Source organism: Lepidochelys olivacea (genome assembly GCF_965140295.1).
Source record: "Lepidochelys olivacea isolate rLepOli2 genome assembly, chromosome: 2".
Taxonomy (NCBI): Eukaryota; Metazoa; Chordata; order Testudines; family Cheloniidae; genus Lepidochelys; species Lepidochelys olivacea.
The window spans coordinates 221,322,906-221,340,994 of NC_140412.1; the positions used below are offsets into that span (position 1 = coordinate 221,322,906).

The 18,089-nt window shown below is 41.4% G+C and overlaps 1 protein-coding gene across 4 annotated transcripts in view; it reads left to right on the plus strand.

The window, feature by feature from the left end:
* ASNS (asparagine synthetase (glutamine-hydrolyzing)) overlaps positions 1–15,125 on the plus strand; it is a 42,180-nt gene extending 27,055 nt beyond the window's left edge. For all 4 annotated transcript variants that reach the window (XM_084618775.1, XM_084618773.1, XM_084618774.1 and 1 more), the window contains exons 4-12: positions 1,458–1,643; positions 1,972–2,073; positions 3,834–3,961; positions 5,074–5,200; positions 6,686–6,792; positions 8,232–8,332; positions 11,170–11,251; positions 11,505–11,660; positions 13,130–15,125. In XM_084618775.1, coding sequence (XP_084474901.1) covers positions 1,458–1,643; positions 1,972–2,073; positions 3,834–3,961; positions 5,074–5,200; positions 6,686–6,792; positions 8,232–8,332; positions 11,170–11,251; positions 11,505–11,660; positions 13,130–13,339 — 1,199 coding nt within the window. In that variant the 3' untranslated portion in view covers positions 13,340–15,125. The remainder of the gene's footprint in view (positions 1–1,457; positions 1,644–1,971; positions 2,074–3,833; positions 3,962–5,073; positions 5,201–6,685; positions 6,793–8,231; positions 8,333–11,169; positions 11,252–11,504; positions 11,661–13,129) is intronic.
* Positions 15,126–18,089: the final 2,964 nt, after the last annotated feature.

Here is an 18,089-nt window from a genome sequence, read left to right on the forward strand (position 1 = left end):
TTCCAGTGGTTCTTTATTTTTAGGAAAAACGATGAAATACTGGAACCATAGACATTAAGGTGTATAAACACTACCAAACTGGGATAGGAAGGGAGTTTATTTGAATAAGATCTAAATAAATCTCTTGTTTCCTCACATTTACTCTTGAACTGCTGTATATGTGTTTCGTTATTGGCATCCAGATTAGCTCGACCATTGTAATGATGCAATCTCAGAGACTCAATCCTACAGTCTTTTTTTTTTATTTGTGCTTAACTCCCTATGGTGGGTTTTTTTTTCGTTTGTTTCGTTTTGTTTTTTCCCCTTTTCCCCAATAAGGACTGCTCACAGTTCCCTTCTGTATCACTACTAAAATAACTTAACTTTTTTTGAAATCCATCTGACTGCATCCAAATAACCATGTGGGCACATTCCCCTTTCAGTTTTTGCAAAATACTCGCTGTGACTTCACCAGAAGTTTGTGTAGAATGAAAGTAAAATATGGCCCTTGACCATTTTATTGCCAGTCTGATCCTGAGTCCTTTATTAGAAACAACACATTTAGGTTCTGAGTCTATAATTTCGTAATTATGGAATTGCTAAATTGATATAAATAATTACTTATTTTAATATCAACTCTGCAGTGACTTTGGCCGCTTAGTGATTTTTGTTAACCTCTTTTTGGTTTTATATGTAAACTTTTTTTTCAAAGTGGGTAATCTAAAGTCCAGAAGAAAGTTCAGTGTCTTAGTTTGACCAGTGCTGCTAATTCCTTTCATTGTTACTTTCTGTCTTTCAAGCTCGCACAGGCGCTTGACCCTGTCACTGTATTCAATAATGCCATATTTTCCCTAAAACATCTCAGTAGTAAAATACTACTTAGCAGTTAGAAGCTGAGTTATAGTAAAGTTTGCCCTGTGCTGCGCTGAGACCTGACCCTGTGCCATGCAAGTCAATGGGAGTTTTGACACTGACTTCAGTAAGCGCAGGACGAGACCCTTTGGTGTATTAGGGGATGAAGTGAGTGTCAAGAGCCTCTTTCCCCACACAGACAGCAAGATAGGTAGAGTTTCTCCATAGGGTTAAATGATAATATGGTAGCCTATGAACCATGACCCCAATGAGGTTTTCTGTTGTTTTGGTGGCTTGATCATAGCTAGATGGGCGTATCATGAGCTGCATGCTGCTGTTAGTAGCAAGTGCTAGTTACAAGGAACACCCTGTCTATGTTTGCAGTTTACTTTACTTTGCTGCTGCTCTAAAACAATCTGTTGTTGGGAGGACTCCTGAATCAGAGGAGGTCTCAAGTAGCATATCCTACCCCCCACACCTCCCACCCCCGTCATTGTACCAGCCAGGGCAGAATTAGATTGTAATAGATAATCTGGAGAAAAATATTTTGTATCTAATTTTAGGCAGCTCAGGGACCATGGTGATAGGCATGGTAAATACTCCTCCACATTTTTTCATGTTTGCAGGTCTTATCAACTTAAAGCACTCCATGTCCTCTTGTCCTAAAGTGGAGCCATTTCTTCCGGGACACTATGAAGTGTTGGATTTAAAACCATCTGGCAAAGTTGCATCAGTGGAACTGGTAAAATTTCATAGTTGTAAAGATGAACCTCTGCATGCTGCTTATGATACAATGGAACATCTGCCTGCAGGTAACACAGCAAAGAAATAGATTTTTATAGCCTTGTTTTAAATTAATCAGAATAATTCATTACTTAATTTTTCATGAACATTTAACCTGTATTGTGTGGTATAAGTGGTAGAATCATTTGGCAAAGAGCTGAAAAGAAACCTTAGGCTGTAGGGGCATGATATTTGGGGGCTCTCTTTGTATGTGCTTGTGAATATATTGGACCTCCTTCTTCCTTTTCTGAAATTCATTTGATAGCAAACAATGTTGTATCCTTATTTAGTTTAGTCCAGCAAAGCCTTAATGAAACCCCCGAAACAAGGATATTTGCTTGTTTCCTTTCGTGGCAGGTTTGGATCTTGAAACGGTGAAAAGCAACATTCGGCTTCTGTTTGAAAATGCTGTTAGAAAACGTTTAATGAGTCACAGAAGAATTGGCTGTCTTTTGTCAGGTAAATATCGAAACCTAGAATGATTATTCTTTCCCTCCCTGCTCTCTTCTTGTTCTTCCCCCCACCACCCCGTGCCAATAAATAAAGTGCTTACTTACTCTGGTATGTCTGTGATGCAACTAAAATAACACGACTTTTAATACACTTTTTCTACCTACCAAAAATTTTAACAGAAACTTGAAGGAATTTTTGAAGATTGTTGTTAGCCTCTTACTATAGTTTACTATAGTTTATTGAGCCTCTTACTATATTATTATTATTATTATTTATTTATTATTATACCTAATGGAACCTGAGCTGGGACGTTGGATTGCAGAGTGCCTGGCCATCTTTCACTAAGAAGATACAAAAACAACACTTTAATCAGTGCTAATCCAATGTACTCATAACATTATAGGGCTTTTTAGTGAGGGTATATCTTATAAAAACGAGACATCACCTCACTATTGCAAGGTAAATCTGTAGAGAGGCCTCTGCATATTCCAGAAAAGAGGGGGAGTTGGCTTCTTTTCTGCCTTTCACCTCCCCTTGTGTGTGTTTGTGGGGGCAGGGAGAAGGCATATCCTGTGTGTACTGACTTAGGGGCATCTGGGCCAAAACTAATCACTAACTTTTTTTTCAAAGGGGGTAATCTAAAGTCCAGAAGAAAGTTCAGTGTCTTGGCTGGGAGGCAGTGTGCTCTAGTGTTAAGGCATTTACTGTAGAATCCAGATATCTGCTGTCTAGTATTGGGTCTGACATTTGTTTCACTACAATTTTTTTTTTTAGGAGCTCGTATTGACAGAGTTAAGGTAGGTTGTGCATGTGTGTATGCATGGCATAATGACATACGTTCACTATGCATCTTATCAGGTATGTATTGGAATGAGGCAGGACTCAACAGAAGATTTTTAGTTTGACCAGTGCTGCCAACTTCTTTCATTTACCTACATAAAAGCTGGGATGGGTAGTGTGGTGCTGGGGATGGGACAGTCTCTCTCTTCCCCCCCCCCCCCCCACAAAAACAAAACCCCAAGCCAAAACAGTTTCAAAATTTAAAGTTCTCAAGTTACAGCAGCGTAGTCAAATCTCCATAAATACAATCCAGGTACACACTAATTGTATACTATTTATACAACTATTGCCCTGTGCATGCAGTTTCAACAGTGTGCTTTAGCAAGGGATGTGGCAGTAAATGAGAGAGGCAAGAAGAATTGTACATTTTGCTTTTAAAATGGCAAGAAGGATAGTGAAGTTGAGGGAGGGTATGTCAGATGGCTGGAATGGTAGCTGCAAGCAGAAGAGAGAGTTGGGGACTGTGAGCAGGCCAGAATGGGCAAAGCTGATGGAGCAAGTGGAGTCTTAAGGAGAATGTTTGTTAGTGGTAGGTGGAAGCATAGTCATGAAGGAGACAAGTACAGTTTTGTATTGGAAGGAGGGTGGGGCGGGGAAAATCAGTCTAATCTTGGCAGGATGGGCAGAGAAAAGGTATGTTTGTTTAGAATCATTATACCACCATGGAAGATCTATTTGTGTATTTAAAAAAAGATTTCTGTTGTGGTTCTTGGACAGCACATACACTAGTAATTGCTACTACAGCTGTTCCACTGAAATTGTACAGTGCCATCTTTTTCTTCTAGGGCTCTGTTCCACCCTCATTTGTACATCATGTGTCTTGGATTCACACATAATTTAACAAGGAAGACCTATGAAAATCATGTTTCCATTGTACAGATGCTTGTGCCTTAAAAACATAACAAAATAAATTGTTTTGCTGATAGGGGGTTTGGATTCCAGTTTGGTTGCTGCCATGCTTGTGAAACTGATGAAAGAATCAAGCGTCAGTTACCCTTTACAAACATTTGCCATTGGAATGGAAGACAGTCCTGATTTATTGGCTGCCAGAAAGGTATGGTAATATTTTTGTCTTCAGTTACAGTTAGCGTGCTCAAGCTGAATAGAGAATACTGCTTTTACATTACCTGTATAAGGTCACAATGCGTCCTGGATGTAGTCTTAATCCTCTTTTGGGTGGAATCAGAATTTGTAGTAAAACCAAGTTTGCACAGCATTGGGTTTGCGTCTTAATTAAATTACAGAAATAGATTGGTTTCATTTGTTTGTTCTTATGTATTTGAAAAATCTTTTTGTGACCAAAACTGTCACTGCGTTATTACTACAAGGCAGAGCCCTGCAGACGGACTGGGATCCAGGGAGTCCTGCAGGACCCGCTGCCATAATACCAGCAGTGGGTAAAATGTACTTTGTTGCAGGCATGATTGGGTGGGCAAAAAAAAAACCAGACTGCAGAAATTTGTGGGACATCACTAAATGGTTTAAGCATGATTTGTTCTATTTTTTTTTAATGGTAAAAATTGCTTTTATAATATATAAAAACATTAACTTTTTTTTGGTAGCATGGGGGGGATCTGTCTTTCTTGCGGGATCTAAGGTTTTTGCGGGTGGGAGCAGGGAAAAAATATGTGAGCAGGTGGGAGTGGGTATTGCGAGGCGGTATGGGAGCAGGATTAAAAAAAAATAGTCTCACTCATGGCTCTGCCGCAAGGGCCATGCTTTCAGAGGTGCCGCAATTCTGCCTCCATTTGTGGCTGAGTCCAAGGATAAACCACTAAACTTTTAGATCTTGGAAGAACCACTGGAACTGTCTCATCTAGCATCTGTCTATGTGAATGAACTTGTAGTTTAGACAAATCTTTTGTGGGGCACTGTGCTGTCTTTTAGGCTGTGTGGTACTTTAAAAAAACAAATGTCACAACTATTTACAGCCATTACAGATTCCACTGTGGTTTGTGTAAACACTGGGGTTAGAATAAACTGTAATTTGGGAAATATTTTCCACCGCAGTTTATAGTGGATATCCGTTTTATTTTCTTCCTGTCTTAATCAGTTATGTAATTTTTGTTGCAAGATTTTTGTCTGGCATTTTAGTGATATGTTGTGGATGTTTGCAAAGCACTTTGAGTTAAAAGGCAGATTACTAATGTAATCTGTTATAAACAGGTAGCTGCTTATATTGGCAGTGAACATCATGAAGTAATATTTAATTCTGAAGAAGGAATTCAGGCATTAGAAGAAGTTATTTTTAGCTTGGAAACATATGATATTACAACAGTAAGAGCTTCAGTTGGTAAGCTATTTATTTTAAATATACTCTTTACTAAGTACTGATGTATAGTTTTACAGGAAAGGTATTATCCTCGTATACTGTCTAATGATCAGAGAGGACCTGGGAGCCAGGAACCCTGATTTCTATTTCCAACTTCGTCATTGTCTCAGGACTTTTCTGCACAAACACTTATTTCATGGAAGCTGGGGTGTAAATCTACTCAATCCTAGCCTGCCATGAACTAATTGTGTGGATCCTGCTGCCACGCACTAACGGTTCTAGTGCTTTTTGATCTACTCTGCTTTGAAACAGGAGTAAATCAGAGGTCACTAGGGAACTGTTAATGCATGGCAGCAGGGTCCGCGCAGACACTTATTTTGTGGTAGGCTAGCGCAGGCTAGAATTAGACTATAGTTTGTGATGAACTAAATGTTTTTGTAGACAAGCCCTCCATGTGGGACCATGACAAGTTATTGGTAAGACAGGTATAACAGCATGTACATTCCTTTGAGGTTTATTGAGGCTTTAAGATTCTTAAATGAAAGACAGAGATTCAGATTTTAGGGCCAGAAGGAAATATTAGTTCATCAAGTCTGATCTCCCATAAAACACAAGCCATAGAATCTCAACCATTTACTCCTGTTCTGAACCAAAAATTTCATGTTTGGCTAAAGCGTATCTTTCAGAAAGACAGGCAAAGTTTTGTGAATTCAAAATATATATGTACTATTTTGCCATAACAAATATGGAAACATAAATAATTTTTCTTCATATTTTTGTTTGCATTCAAATGTGATTTTACTATGACAGTGTAGTAGAACTCCTTGAAATAAACACCGGTTAATGAACTGAGTCTTTTTTTTAAAAAACAAACAAACAACCTGCAACAAAACCAAAACTATTTTATGACTAAACTAAATCATGTGGAAAGGCTCAATGAGGAGAATGCTGAATTCATTGTATGTATATGAAGAAAATAGAGAGAATTTCTTAATACAGTGCTTTGGAAACGAAATGGACTATACAGTATAACTGTTAAGGTAAATTTACTGCAGTAATAAATATTTGACTGACTGTTTTCATTCTTACAAATATAAGCCTTAATTCAGGAAAACATCCCTATTCATGATAGCCCTCAAGCATGTGCTTAAGTCCAACGGACTTCACTGGGACTTATACGTATAAGTGGCCTTGATATATATAAGCTATTTTTCCCTTCAATTGTTTGAGTTTTAAGGACTAGTTCTAGGAAAGCATGCACCATGGGAACAATTAGACACAGAAAATATACCTAAAATGATATGGGTTAGTGATTATTTTAATGGGATTGAAAAGCAGAAAGAGTAGCTACTGTTGTGGCTTTCAACTGTTTCCCCCTCATTTCTAATATGCAAGAGAAGCACTGAAACACTAAATCAAAATAATTAATGTGCTTCTGAAGTTAGAATTTTGTTCAGTTATAACTGAATTTACAATAACTTTGTAAATCTGATTTTATTATTTTAGGTATGTATCTGGTTTCCAAACACATAAGTAAGAAAACAGACAGCGTGGTCATTTTCTCAGGGGAAGGCTCAGATGAGCTTACACAAGGCTATATCTATTTCCATAAGGTAAGAACAACATTTTGCTCTCAAAGGAAAAAGGATTCTTGTTTGTGCATGGCCATATTGGGCCACAATAATCAGGAAAGAGTCCTTGGAATACATTAATTCTTTCTGATGCTGGTACTTGATATCCACTTACAAGTAAATACTGTATTAAAGTGGACAAATAAGTAAGTATTCAAAACCCCAATCTCGCAAACACTTCTGCACGCAAGCTGTTGTGCATGTGAGTAGTCCCACTGAAGTCGAATAGTAGAGTTTTAAGAGAACGTCACCAGCTGTGTCCAGGGTCCAGACATTTCCTTTTTCCTCCTGTTATAGGCTCTTCCTTTTAGAGATCATTATACATTTTTGTAATAATTTTTTAATTCAAACATTTTTTTCTCTTCTACATTTTTAAAAGCAAATTTAGAGTTGGTTAAGGTGCCAGCTGGAGATTGAAGGGCAGATCTTCAGCGGTGTAAATTGTCATAGCTAACTGAGTTCAATGAAGTTCTGACACTTTCTACCATTTGAGGATTTTCTTATTAATTCCTCTGTTTATTTATGGAATAAGGACAGTCCTGTCATAATGCAAGTTTTCCCATACTGTCCTGCTAATGTGTGTCAACACTGACCTGCGGAGACCACTTCTAAGGGTGAATAAACAGTTCAGTTGTCTTTCCCTGCAGTTTTTGGCCTCTGTACTGAGGCTGCCAAGTGTGAAGTCAAAGGAGCTATGCTGATTTACATTATTAGATGAGAATCTGGCCTAAACATCATCTTACACTTTTTGTGTAATAAATATTACTTACATCCTCTTGGCTTGTGGTGAGAACTGTCATAGTAACAGATGTACAGTCTTAAACAATCATTATTATTATTATTTAATTCAGCATTTCCATGTAACTGCTTCCAAACAAACTTAATTGAGGAGGTTGATTATTTGAGTCCTTAGGGCCCTGTTCTGAGATCGCTTATGTCCTACTTGGATTCCTGAGAAATTTTTAATAGAAAGAAGACACTGGGGCGGTTTTGTCCAAATCACCTGAATTTGGCATTCTCCCCATAGAATGTGTTGTAGCTTTGGGGAAATACACAGGGCACATGCTATTTGTACAGTATTGGAATAAGCCCATGAGTATGAGCATGCATGTTGCGTGTTTCTATAAAAGTGAGGAAGGTTAGGGAAAGGAGTCCTAATCATCCAATTGTATGTAGTCTCCTCAAATGCTTAGAAATTGTGAAATAAGTTGGCATGCAGTGTAAATTAGTGTACAGATGCTTTAATGTTCATGCCCTAAGCGTGTATAGCGTATTACTGTACTATGGAATACGCTGCAGAGTACAACTTCTCCTTCTGTGCAAAGAAATCACTGGAAATCCATATATGCTACAGAAAATTCTCAAAGTAGCAATACAACCATGTATTATGTGTGTGTACTACGTTTGCATGTATGTTACAGGCCCCGTCTCCTGAAGAAGCTATGGAAGACAGTGAGAGGCTTCTGAGAGAACTCTACATGTTTGATGTACTTCGTGCAGACAGAACTACTGCAGCTCATGGGTAAGACCTGTTTTAGTCTCCAACAGACCACAGTTATAGGTGTAGTTTAAGAACCTAAGTAGACTAGAATCTTAAAGATCTTGCTGTCCTCTGTGAAATTACTAACATCTGAACATTGGCGCATTTGGTAACATGTAGAGGGAAATATTACCCTCAATTGTCTTCATCTATAATTCAGTATATTTTAAGGGACAAATTTGTTATCTGTTTATTGGTGGGACCAGGATCTGGCCCTAAAAGCTTGTGGGAGCAGGAAAGCAATATCCTTTTTTGTGGCTTCATGGGTTTTAAAAAAAAAACAAAACAGAAAAAGATACCTGTTAAAAGTATCAGCTAGAAGGCTGGAGAACAGTATAAAGTTACATACCAAGATTAAATTGGATTTGTATCCTGAAGGAATCCAGGTGGAGAATTCACAGGATTGTGCAGAGTTGATCATATCAAATGCACTAGGTTGCTATTCTGCTAATTGATGCAGGAAAGGCCTTTGTCTAGGAGGAATGATCTTTGTTATGAGCAGTACACAATATTTACTGTATTTAGAAATGTTAATATTTTGGGGGGGGCGGGAAGTGGCCCTTCCTGACCAAGATAAAATCAGAAAGTTTTGAAAATAACTAAAGAGTTTAGGCAATATGTTTATAGGACCTCTGGCATAAACAACAGGGATGCATCTGAACATTAAGGAATGGAAACTGGAAGGAAGAAAAAAGGAAATTTGACAAGACAAAGTTACAGAATATTAATTAGGAAGCTGGATAGATATGAAGGGAAGGAGGGTCTTGTGACTAAAATACAAGACTTGGGCAGTCAGGAGATCCAGGTTCTGTTCTTGGCTCTGCCACAGATTTGTGTGACTGTGAGCAAGTAAACCTTCTTGTGCCTCAGATTCTCAATTTTAATAATGGGGAGAATGCATGTTGCGCAGATGAGACGGGCTGCTTATTCAGGTTTGTTTATTTTCACACTTTGAATTGCCTTGTGCTTGAAGAGCTGCAATTGCCTTTTCCTGTTAGTTATACAAAAGTTTGTGAAATGCTTTATAGAACAATTGGAAAGAGAAGGTGCCTGCTCTGATAACTTATCATTAAATGTGATGTGAGAAATAGGGTAACAATCAGTATGAGGGGTTGGGGGCAAAGAAGGACAAAGTCAAAGATGCCGATCACCTGCGGAAAATATATAGCAACAGATTCTCGGTTATGCACATTGAACAATCTTTGGCTGAAACCGAAAAGCCCTAACCTCTTACTCGGTATACAAGGGTAGGAAGTTCAAGCCTCTTCACTGAAATATTACTGAACCGTAGTCGTTCTTCAAGGGCAGTGTGTACTGCACATTACCTGCAGTAGGTGTTTTGTGAGGAGGAAAACTAAGAATAATAAACTCAGTTTTGGAATGCACTAAGATACACTGCACCACTTCCACAGCTGACTTTAAGTGGAGCTACGCTGACTTGCACCGGCTGAGGTCCTGGCCCATTTCATTACACGCTTTAAACTAACGTGCCCTGCTGCAAGTACAGGAGTGCTTGATGCAGCTCCTCGCTACCAAAGGTAAAGTTCTTATCAACTCATTTGTCACCTCAAATATGAAGTCTTAGAAATGATACTAATTATCTGGCTCCACAACATACTGGGCCCAAACATAAGCAGTAAGGGCTCAGTGCTTCTGCACATGGAACTCTTGTTGAAGTTAATGGAAATTCTGCATGAGAGCATTGCAGAATCACTATGAAATGTCTTTGTGGTTCCCGCAGGTAATACAGTGTTCACTGTGGGCCAGATTTTCAAGAGTATTTAGGCACCTAAGGATACAGATGGGGTCTAGCGGAATTTTCAAAACCACCTAAGCAGTTTAGGGGTCTAAGGGTATAGCTACACTTAAAGTGCTACAGTGACACAGCTGTACTGCTTCAGTGTAGACACGCACTGCTGCGACAGGAGGGGTTCTCCTATCGCTGTAATTAATCCATCTCCCTTAGAAGTGGTAACTAGGTTGATGGAAGAATTCTTCCTTTGACATAACCCAGGCTGATCACCATACTTGGGGTTGGGAAGGAATTTTCCTCCAGGGCAGATTGGAAGAGGCCCTGGAGGTTTTTTGCCTTCCTCTGTAGCATGGGGACGGGTCACTTGCTGGAGGATTCTCTGCTCCTTGAAGTCTTTAAACTACGATTTGAGGACTTCAATAGCACAGATACAGGTGTGAGGTTTTTTGCAGGAGTGGTGGGTGAAATTCTGTGGCCTGCGTTGTGCAGGAGGTCAGACTAGATGATCATAATGGTCCCTTCTGACCTAAATATCTATGAATCTATGAATCTTTATTGCTAACATGTTTGAAAGCCAAACTCTGGTATGCTTTTGGGTGAAACTTACCAGATTCTGCAACAGCTTAAAACATGCTGATGCATCTCCTCACAGGCAGCTTGCTGGTTCTTGACAGATCTTTTAGGATTACAGGATTTTTTTCAGTGTTTATATGCAAAGTACATTGTTTTATCGAGGTCTTTGTGGAACCTACCGGAGGAATTCCTACGTTTTTACATGATATCATAAACTTTCCAATAGATGGCAGCATACACTGTGACAAAATTCTTGGACTTTTTTGGTTGATAAATACTGTGCAGATAGTTTACTGGATTGTCCTAACTGATTAATTGGAAATTACATTTTGAGCATAAGTGAAATATTCCTATATTAAAGTACTAAACCTTGTATTCCTTCTGCTGTTCAAAATAAATGGATGTTAACAGTTATGGAATTCTAAACTAATGTGTCATGGGGTTGATGTAGTATATTTTCTATTTTAATTTTTTGTTTTTTGTTGTTTTTTAGTCTTGAACTGAGAGTCCCATTTTTGGATCACCGATTTACTTATTATTACCTGTCCCTGCCAGCAAAACTCAGAATTCCAAAGGTAAACAAACCTATTCAGCACCCAAAAGACATGTTGGAGATTAAGGTTGTGATCCGGCAGAGCATTAAGCAGGAGTAATCCTATAGAATTTAATGGTACTGTTCACATGCTTGATTGCTTTGCTGGATTGGTGCCAATGGCCTGATCTTTTTATTGAATGGGGACTTCCGAAGGGGAAGATATGTTTGTCTTGTAAAATTTGTTACACTTAGGTTCCTAACATTCACAGCATTGTTATGCTTCTTGTCAATAGAATGGAATTGAAAAGCATCTCTTGAGAGAATCGTTTCAGGATTCCAACTTGCTTCCTAAAGAAATACTCTGGAGACCCAAAGAAGCCTTCAGTGATGGTATAACATCTCTCAAGAAGTCTTGGTTTTCAATTCTTCAAGAGTATGTTGATCTCCAGGTACAGCTATTTATGTTAAAATTTCTGCTTGTTATCTACAGTACCATATGCTTTCATTCTAAGTTTTAAAGCCACTGCAGATATATTAGAAATTGCATCAGCCAATGAAAGGTGGAATTTGCACATAGTCCAGAAAATAAATACTTGAGTTTTGAAGTTCTCATTGTCATTTGTTCAAGAATATTACAGGAGCAAGATTGCTTTTAAGAAATGAAAGTACTTCAGGATATGAAAACTGTTGTAGTGTGAGGTGAAATTTTAGATGGAAAGAAACGATAAAATCTCATGAAAAGGACTATGAAAGGCAGTTGATATGCTTAAGTGAAGGAAATAGCTGGATTACAAATATGTGTGTGTGTTTAGTTTATGGATAAACCTGTTTGATTCTGGGTTTCATGTGAGAAATGAATGCTGGAGCTGCGGTACTGTGGGAAATCCTTCATCTTAGGGCAGCTGCTGTAGTTTATACGAGCCATTTATATCACCTCTGCCCGCTGTTACCCAGCTGCAGAGTTAGTGCAGTGTCAGTTTTTGGTAGCCACACTTGTTTGTAGCATAGTAGGCCCTTTTTGGAGCTGAAATCTCTCCTTACCGAGCCAGGCAGTGTAACTGCAGCTACACTTGCTTTGCGCAGGGGATTGTGTGTAAATGATCACTAGTGGTAGGACATAATGCCCACCTTACCCCAGCCTGTGGGTGAAATTCACCTCTGCTGGTGCCAGTGCAGTTTATGCCCTTGTACAACAGGGAAAGATATGCCAGCAGAGGCATCTACCTCCAAAGGAGTGGCTGATAGGATCCCCGCTCTGTACCCGCCCTGGGGGTTGGAAGGAGATTAACTTTATGGTTGTGCTCTGTTGGAGTCCTGCTGGTGGAAGCTGATCAGGAGATTACCTGAATCAACCTTCTTCATCCCTACCCTTAGTGGAATGGAGACTGCAGGAGACTTCACCTCTGCACTCCCACTCCTGAGGTACTTTCTGCCAGTGGAAGCCTGCAGACTGGATTGTGCTGATTGGAGTGAATTAGGATCCATTGTATGCAGGCAGAAGAGAACCTATCAAGAAGCAGATAACTGCATAGCCTGAGCTTGCTCAGAATCATTCAATAAAGAGAGGAAGGAAATGGGGAGATACTTTTGTAAGTTTACTGAAAAAGAGAATTTTAGATTTAAAAAAGTTGACACGTTCTGTGGAGCTGGAAACAATATTGCACTAATAGGGCCATTTATGAGACTAATTCTCAATAAAGTTACGCAGATTGAGCTCAGTGGGAGCCATGCACACATCCTAGGGCAGAATTTCACCTTTTAGAAAGCTTTTAGTCTCTTCCTGGAATTTAAGAAACGGTGGAGTTAATGGTAAATCCTTCTACCCTGAGATGATGGTATTTTGACTGCAGCTCATGGTCTGGTGAATAATTTATAAAGCAACTTCACAGCTTAATTTTTATTTCACTCTTGTCCATAGGTTGATGACCTTCTGCTGGAAAAGGCAGCAGAGAAATTTCCTTTTAATCCTCCTAAGACTAAAGAAGGTTACTACTACCGCCAGATCTTTGAGAAGCACTACCCCGGGCGAGCTGATTGGCTCTCCCATTACTGGATGCCAAGATGGATTGAAGCTACTGATCCTTCTGCTCGCACATTGAAACATTACAAGTCAGCTACCAAAGAATAAGTATTCCAGTAATTTTGAAACACAAATTACTTGTTGCCAAATGGCTCTACTTGCGCTAAAGCTTATGCAACCCAGTAGTCTAAAAGAATATTCAGAATGGATTTGGACAATGGTATTTAAGATGAAAGAGCCCTTTATAGCTAGTATAATAGTGTGAAATTCACCCCACTGCAGAGGGCTTGCACAAGGACCTCTGCCTCACTTAAACTACAGTTCTGGTCTGAAAAACTACTCTGTGAAAAGGGTACCATCTTGCTTAGCAGCTCTGCCCTTGTTAATACTCAGTCAGATTGGCTGACTTCAGTTACAAACATACATGTATTTTTTAATATAAAACCTCCTTGGAAGACTTGAATGGCTCATATGATGTGTGTTCGCCTGAATTTCATCGGGGGGGGGGTGGGTGTATAAAATGAGCATTTTTGGTCTGGTCATTCTGTCTAGGCTCCTGTGTTTAAAAACTGTAGCATTCATACGGTTACTATAGACATTGGGCAAGATCTACAGAGATTTGCAAATTCCTACAGGTACAGAGAGGCACCTAATAGAATTTACAGAAGTGCCTAAGCAAGTTAGGTGCCTAACTAAAGTCAATTGGAGGTAGGTATTTAACCTGCTTAGGCACTTCTGAAAATCCCACTACATTCTCATTAGGCACCGGTGGGTATGTCTACATAGGGATAAACCTGCAGCTGGCCTGCGTCCACTGACTCAGGCTCCAGGACTGAAAAATAGCTGTGTAGACATTCAGGCTGGAGCTCAAGCTCCTGGACCGTGCAAGGGTGGAAGATCCCAGAGCTCAGGCTGGAGCCTGAGCCAGAATGTCCACACATCAATTTTTAGTCCTGTGAGCCTGAGTCAGCGAACCGTGGCCAGCCATGGCCATGCTGTGGGACTTTTATCTTTTGAAATATCTTTGTAGATCTGGCCTGTCTATACATATAGTGGTAACGGTTTTGTTGTAAGAATTTGAATAGCATGGAATAAAATTGGCCAGTTATATCCTTTGTTTCTACCTCAAGGGCTTGATTTTGAAAGCTGTATGGGGTTTTAACTTCATGATTCCTATTGATTCTAATGTGAGTCAAGTGGCTACACACCTGCACAACATTTGGGGAAATTTAGGAGTGAGAATAAAAAGTGTCACAAGGGAACAATATCATCTTCCAAGTGCTCTTCAAGACTCAGCTGAAGCCAGAGGAGGGGGCAATGTCATGTGGAACTTTCTCTAGCACAGTCTGGTCAGGAGGCCTTGCAGGATCAGGATGATGAAGACCCAATGGTACCATGGATTCCAAGGTCCCAGGAGAAGGTGTGGGTCGCAGTCACAACGATGGCTAAGGTCACTACTTCCAGTCCACACATTCCACAGCTCCCATTTAAATGTACAAAAGGGAGGTGAAAACCTCATCTTATGATTAATCAATGAGAGCACATTTTGGTGACTTCAACTTACAAACGTTTTCTCTCAGTTCTAGGTTCATTCAGATAATTGTTTTGCCAACTTGTGATTTTTACCAGGAGCCTTGAAGACCTCTTAGCTCTGCCTTTTTTAAAAAAAAAAAAAAAAAATTAAGGAATTCAGTTTGTACCAGTCTGTTTTTAACCTTTGGTAATTTCATAAGTTTATGTATCAGGCTTTACCTTTCTGTGGACTTTTGTTACCTTGAACCACTTGAGTGTAGGCCTCTGCACAACAAGGGTCTTGAAACTGTTTTGTGTTGTAACAGATTCATAGTATGGTTTAGCATCGCTTCGCTTTTTAATAAAGGTTTTTTAACTGAAATTGACAATTTGAGCCTCCTGGTGCCTACCATTTTCCTTAAGCCTAGAAGTGAAGTTTCTGTAGGACCCACCCACAACGGCTTTTGAAACAGTTTTACACCATGTTACCGTGCCAAACTATAGTGATGCTATGCATCTTGACTGTACTGGGATGCAAAGGAAAGATGCGCTGCTCACTGAATTTTCTGGTAAGTTTTCCCTGTTACTATTGACCCTGAGGGGGCAGCATTCGTTTTAGAAGAAGCTCTAGAGTAAAGAGAAGTTATTTGTCTATCATCACTCTAATGTGTTTGTCACTGTAATACCAAGTTGCTGATTTGCTGCTCTGGGGCTTCCTGTCAGAGGTGAGTGCTATATTCTGGGGAAAAAGTAACATAGTGGCAGAGTCAGTTTTAGAGGGAATGTAAGAGTAACTTAGGGGTGCCAGTCTTCAATTCTCCCTCCTACCTTTTAATGAGGGTCCTACCACTTCATCAGTTGTTTTTATTCTCATAGCCCCAGGAGCCAAGTCTTTCGGGACAAAGGGCACCATCTCTGTCTGCACAGTTCAAGCATCCCTAGGACTGGCTCTCTAGGGATGCTGCAGGATGCCAACAAACAAGCAGTGAGTATGGGGAACCCAACAGAGAGGCTGACAGACCTTCTGGCCCCCTATGTGTCGAGAATTGATGTGATATAAATTTAAAATTCTATGAAAATATAAATTATTTGAAGTAGGATCTTTTTAAAAGTCACAGCAAAGGGAGAAACTGGCTTGTTTCCCTTAAGTAAGGGCACACGCACACAGACCACCTTCTGGGAGAGAGGACCATTTCTATGGGAAAGAACTTTAACCTGACTGGGCTATGTAAGGATATGTATGCTTAACTGACACTTCCTAATTTAAAAAAAAAAAAAGCAAAGAAAAAACCTCCTCTGAAAAGCCAGCTTACAGGAATCAAAATTGGATGCAGTATTGTAGCAGTGTCAGTCCCAAGATATTATAGTGACAAGGTGGATGAGGCGCGCACTCTCTCTCTCTCTATTTTTATTGGACCAACTTCTGTCGGTGAGAGGCGAAGCTTACACAGAGTTCTTCAGAATGTGCTGAATGGGAAATGTGCTCAGAGTGTCACAGTTCTGGACAGACGAGTTAAACTCCCCACAAATTTCCACCACAACCATTGCCTGTCCATTAAACTCTCTGGAACACATCCACACTAGCATCAACTTCCTGGACACCATGAGCAGCTTCAAGAATGGAACTCAACACACAAGAAACCCACGGATCAGCACCCCTACCTTCATAGCTGAGCTGTAACTAAGCGTTTTAGTACCCTGGGGCAAGCAAGCACATTTGTGTCCCCTAGAAGTGGTGTGTGTGTGTGGGGGGGGGGGGGCATATCCTCCAGCTTTCTGCCTTCTATTTAGCAAGGGCGGGGGGGCGACATGCCTCTGTTGGGGGATGTGCCCCACAATTTGAAAACAGTCGCCACCTGCCAGGACCGAGTAGCTTGGAAGCTGGTGGGAGCTGCTTGGCCCATTTGGACTTCTGACTCTCTGTTCTGTGGGAGCCAGGGCATTGGCTGGCTGCCCAGCAGCCCTCCCTCTCTTGCTCCCTGAGCCAGGCCATCTCTGTGTGGCCAGTCATTCTCCAGGCAGGGTGAGCAACACAGCTCTGAGCTGCCCCCCTGACATGCTCTTCCCTCTGCTGTGAAGGAGCCCAGCACTGGCTGGCAGCACGCCCTGCAGTCAGAGATGCTCCCTGCAGTATTCTTTGCCCTAGGGCACCTGCCTCTCAGCAGCCTGCTCATACCCCACTCGCTGTCTGGGGACCTGCTATTGCAGCAGAGTGACTCTCCCCACACTCCTTGGGCGCAGGGTGGAACTGCCCTGCCCCAGCTCCATGGCTGCCAGGCTTGCGGTTGCACAGCCTGAGCCTGGTATGCAGCCTGGGTGCTGGGGGCAGGCGGCAGCTGCTGCTGGCAGGGCAGACTCGCTCACATCAGCTCTGGAAACTGACGCTGGGAGAACGGAGCAACCCGGCTAGGGTTACCATATTCAAACAGAGGACACTGCTGGCGGGAGGGAGAGTTGGGGGGAGGGTCTGGTTGTGGGATACTGAAGGGTATATTTGGGGGAGTGTGGGAGGATGTGTGTGTGTATTGGTAGGGGGTGTTTGGGGGTGCTGGAGGGGGTACCTGTGACAGGGGTACCAACAGGAGGTGGGGGACGATGTCACACTCCCTGTCACGGTGGCAGGGCGGCTGGTATGAGCCTGGGACGCAGCACCAGCCTGTCAGTCAGCACCTCCCTCTGGGTCTCTTCCCCCCCCACCCGGTCCCGGGTGGAGAGCTGGCTGTACTCTGTGCTCTGCCTGCCTACTGCCACATTACTAGCACTGTGGGGAGAGCCTGCTCCTGCCAGGGTCACTGGGCCCATGATCCTGTGGGGAGGGGGGGGGGCAATGAGCACCCCAGGCTCCAGTTTATACTGATGAGCCTGTTACCGGGGGGAGGTGAGCACCCTCTGCTCCAGCTGACACCGCTAGGCCCGATACAATGTGTGTGGGGGTGACCACTGGGCTTGATCCTACGCCACTCCATTTTTCTGCACCCAATGGTTTTGCACCCTGGTCAGCTGCCCTGTTCACCCTGCACTAGTTATGGCCCTGCTTCATAGATCCAGTAACCACCCCAAACACACCAAGGAATCTGCTATCTTCAACTGGTCACTCAGGGCTTGTCTACACTGCAACGTTGTTGACAAAACTTTTGTCTTTCACGGGTACTTAAAAAGCCCCCCAGCGAAACACAAAAGTTTTGCCAACACAAGTGGCAGTGTGAACGCGGCTTTGGCGGCAGGAGCACTCTCCTGCTGACAAAGCTACCGCTGCTCACAGGGCTGGAAGTATTTTGGCAGCAAAAGTGCCGACAAAGTACTGACAGTGAGCGTTCACACACGCTGACTTTTAGCAACAAGGCTT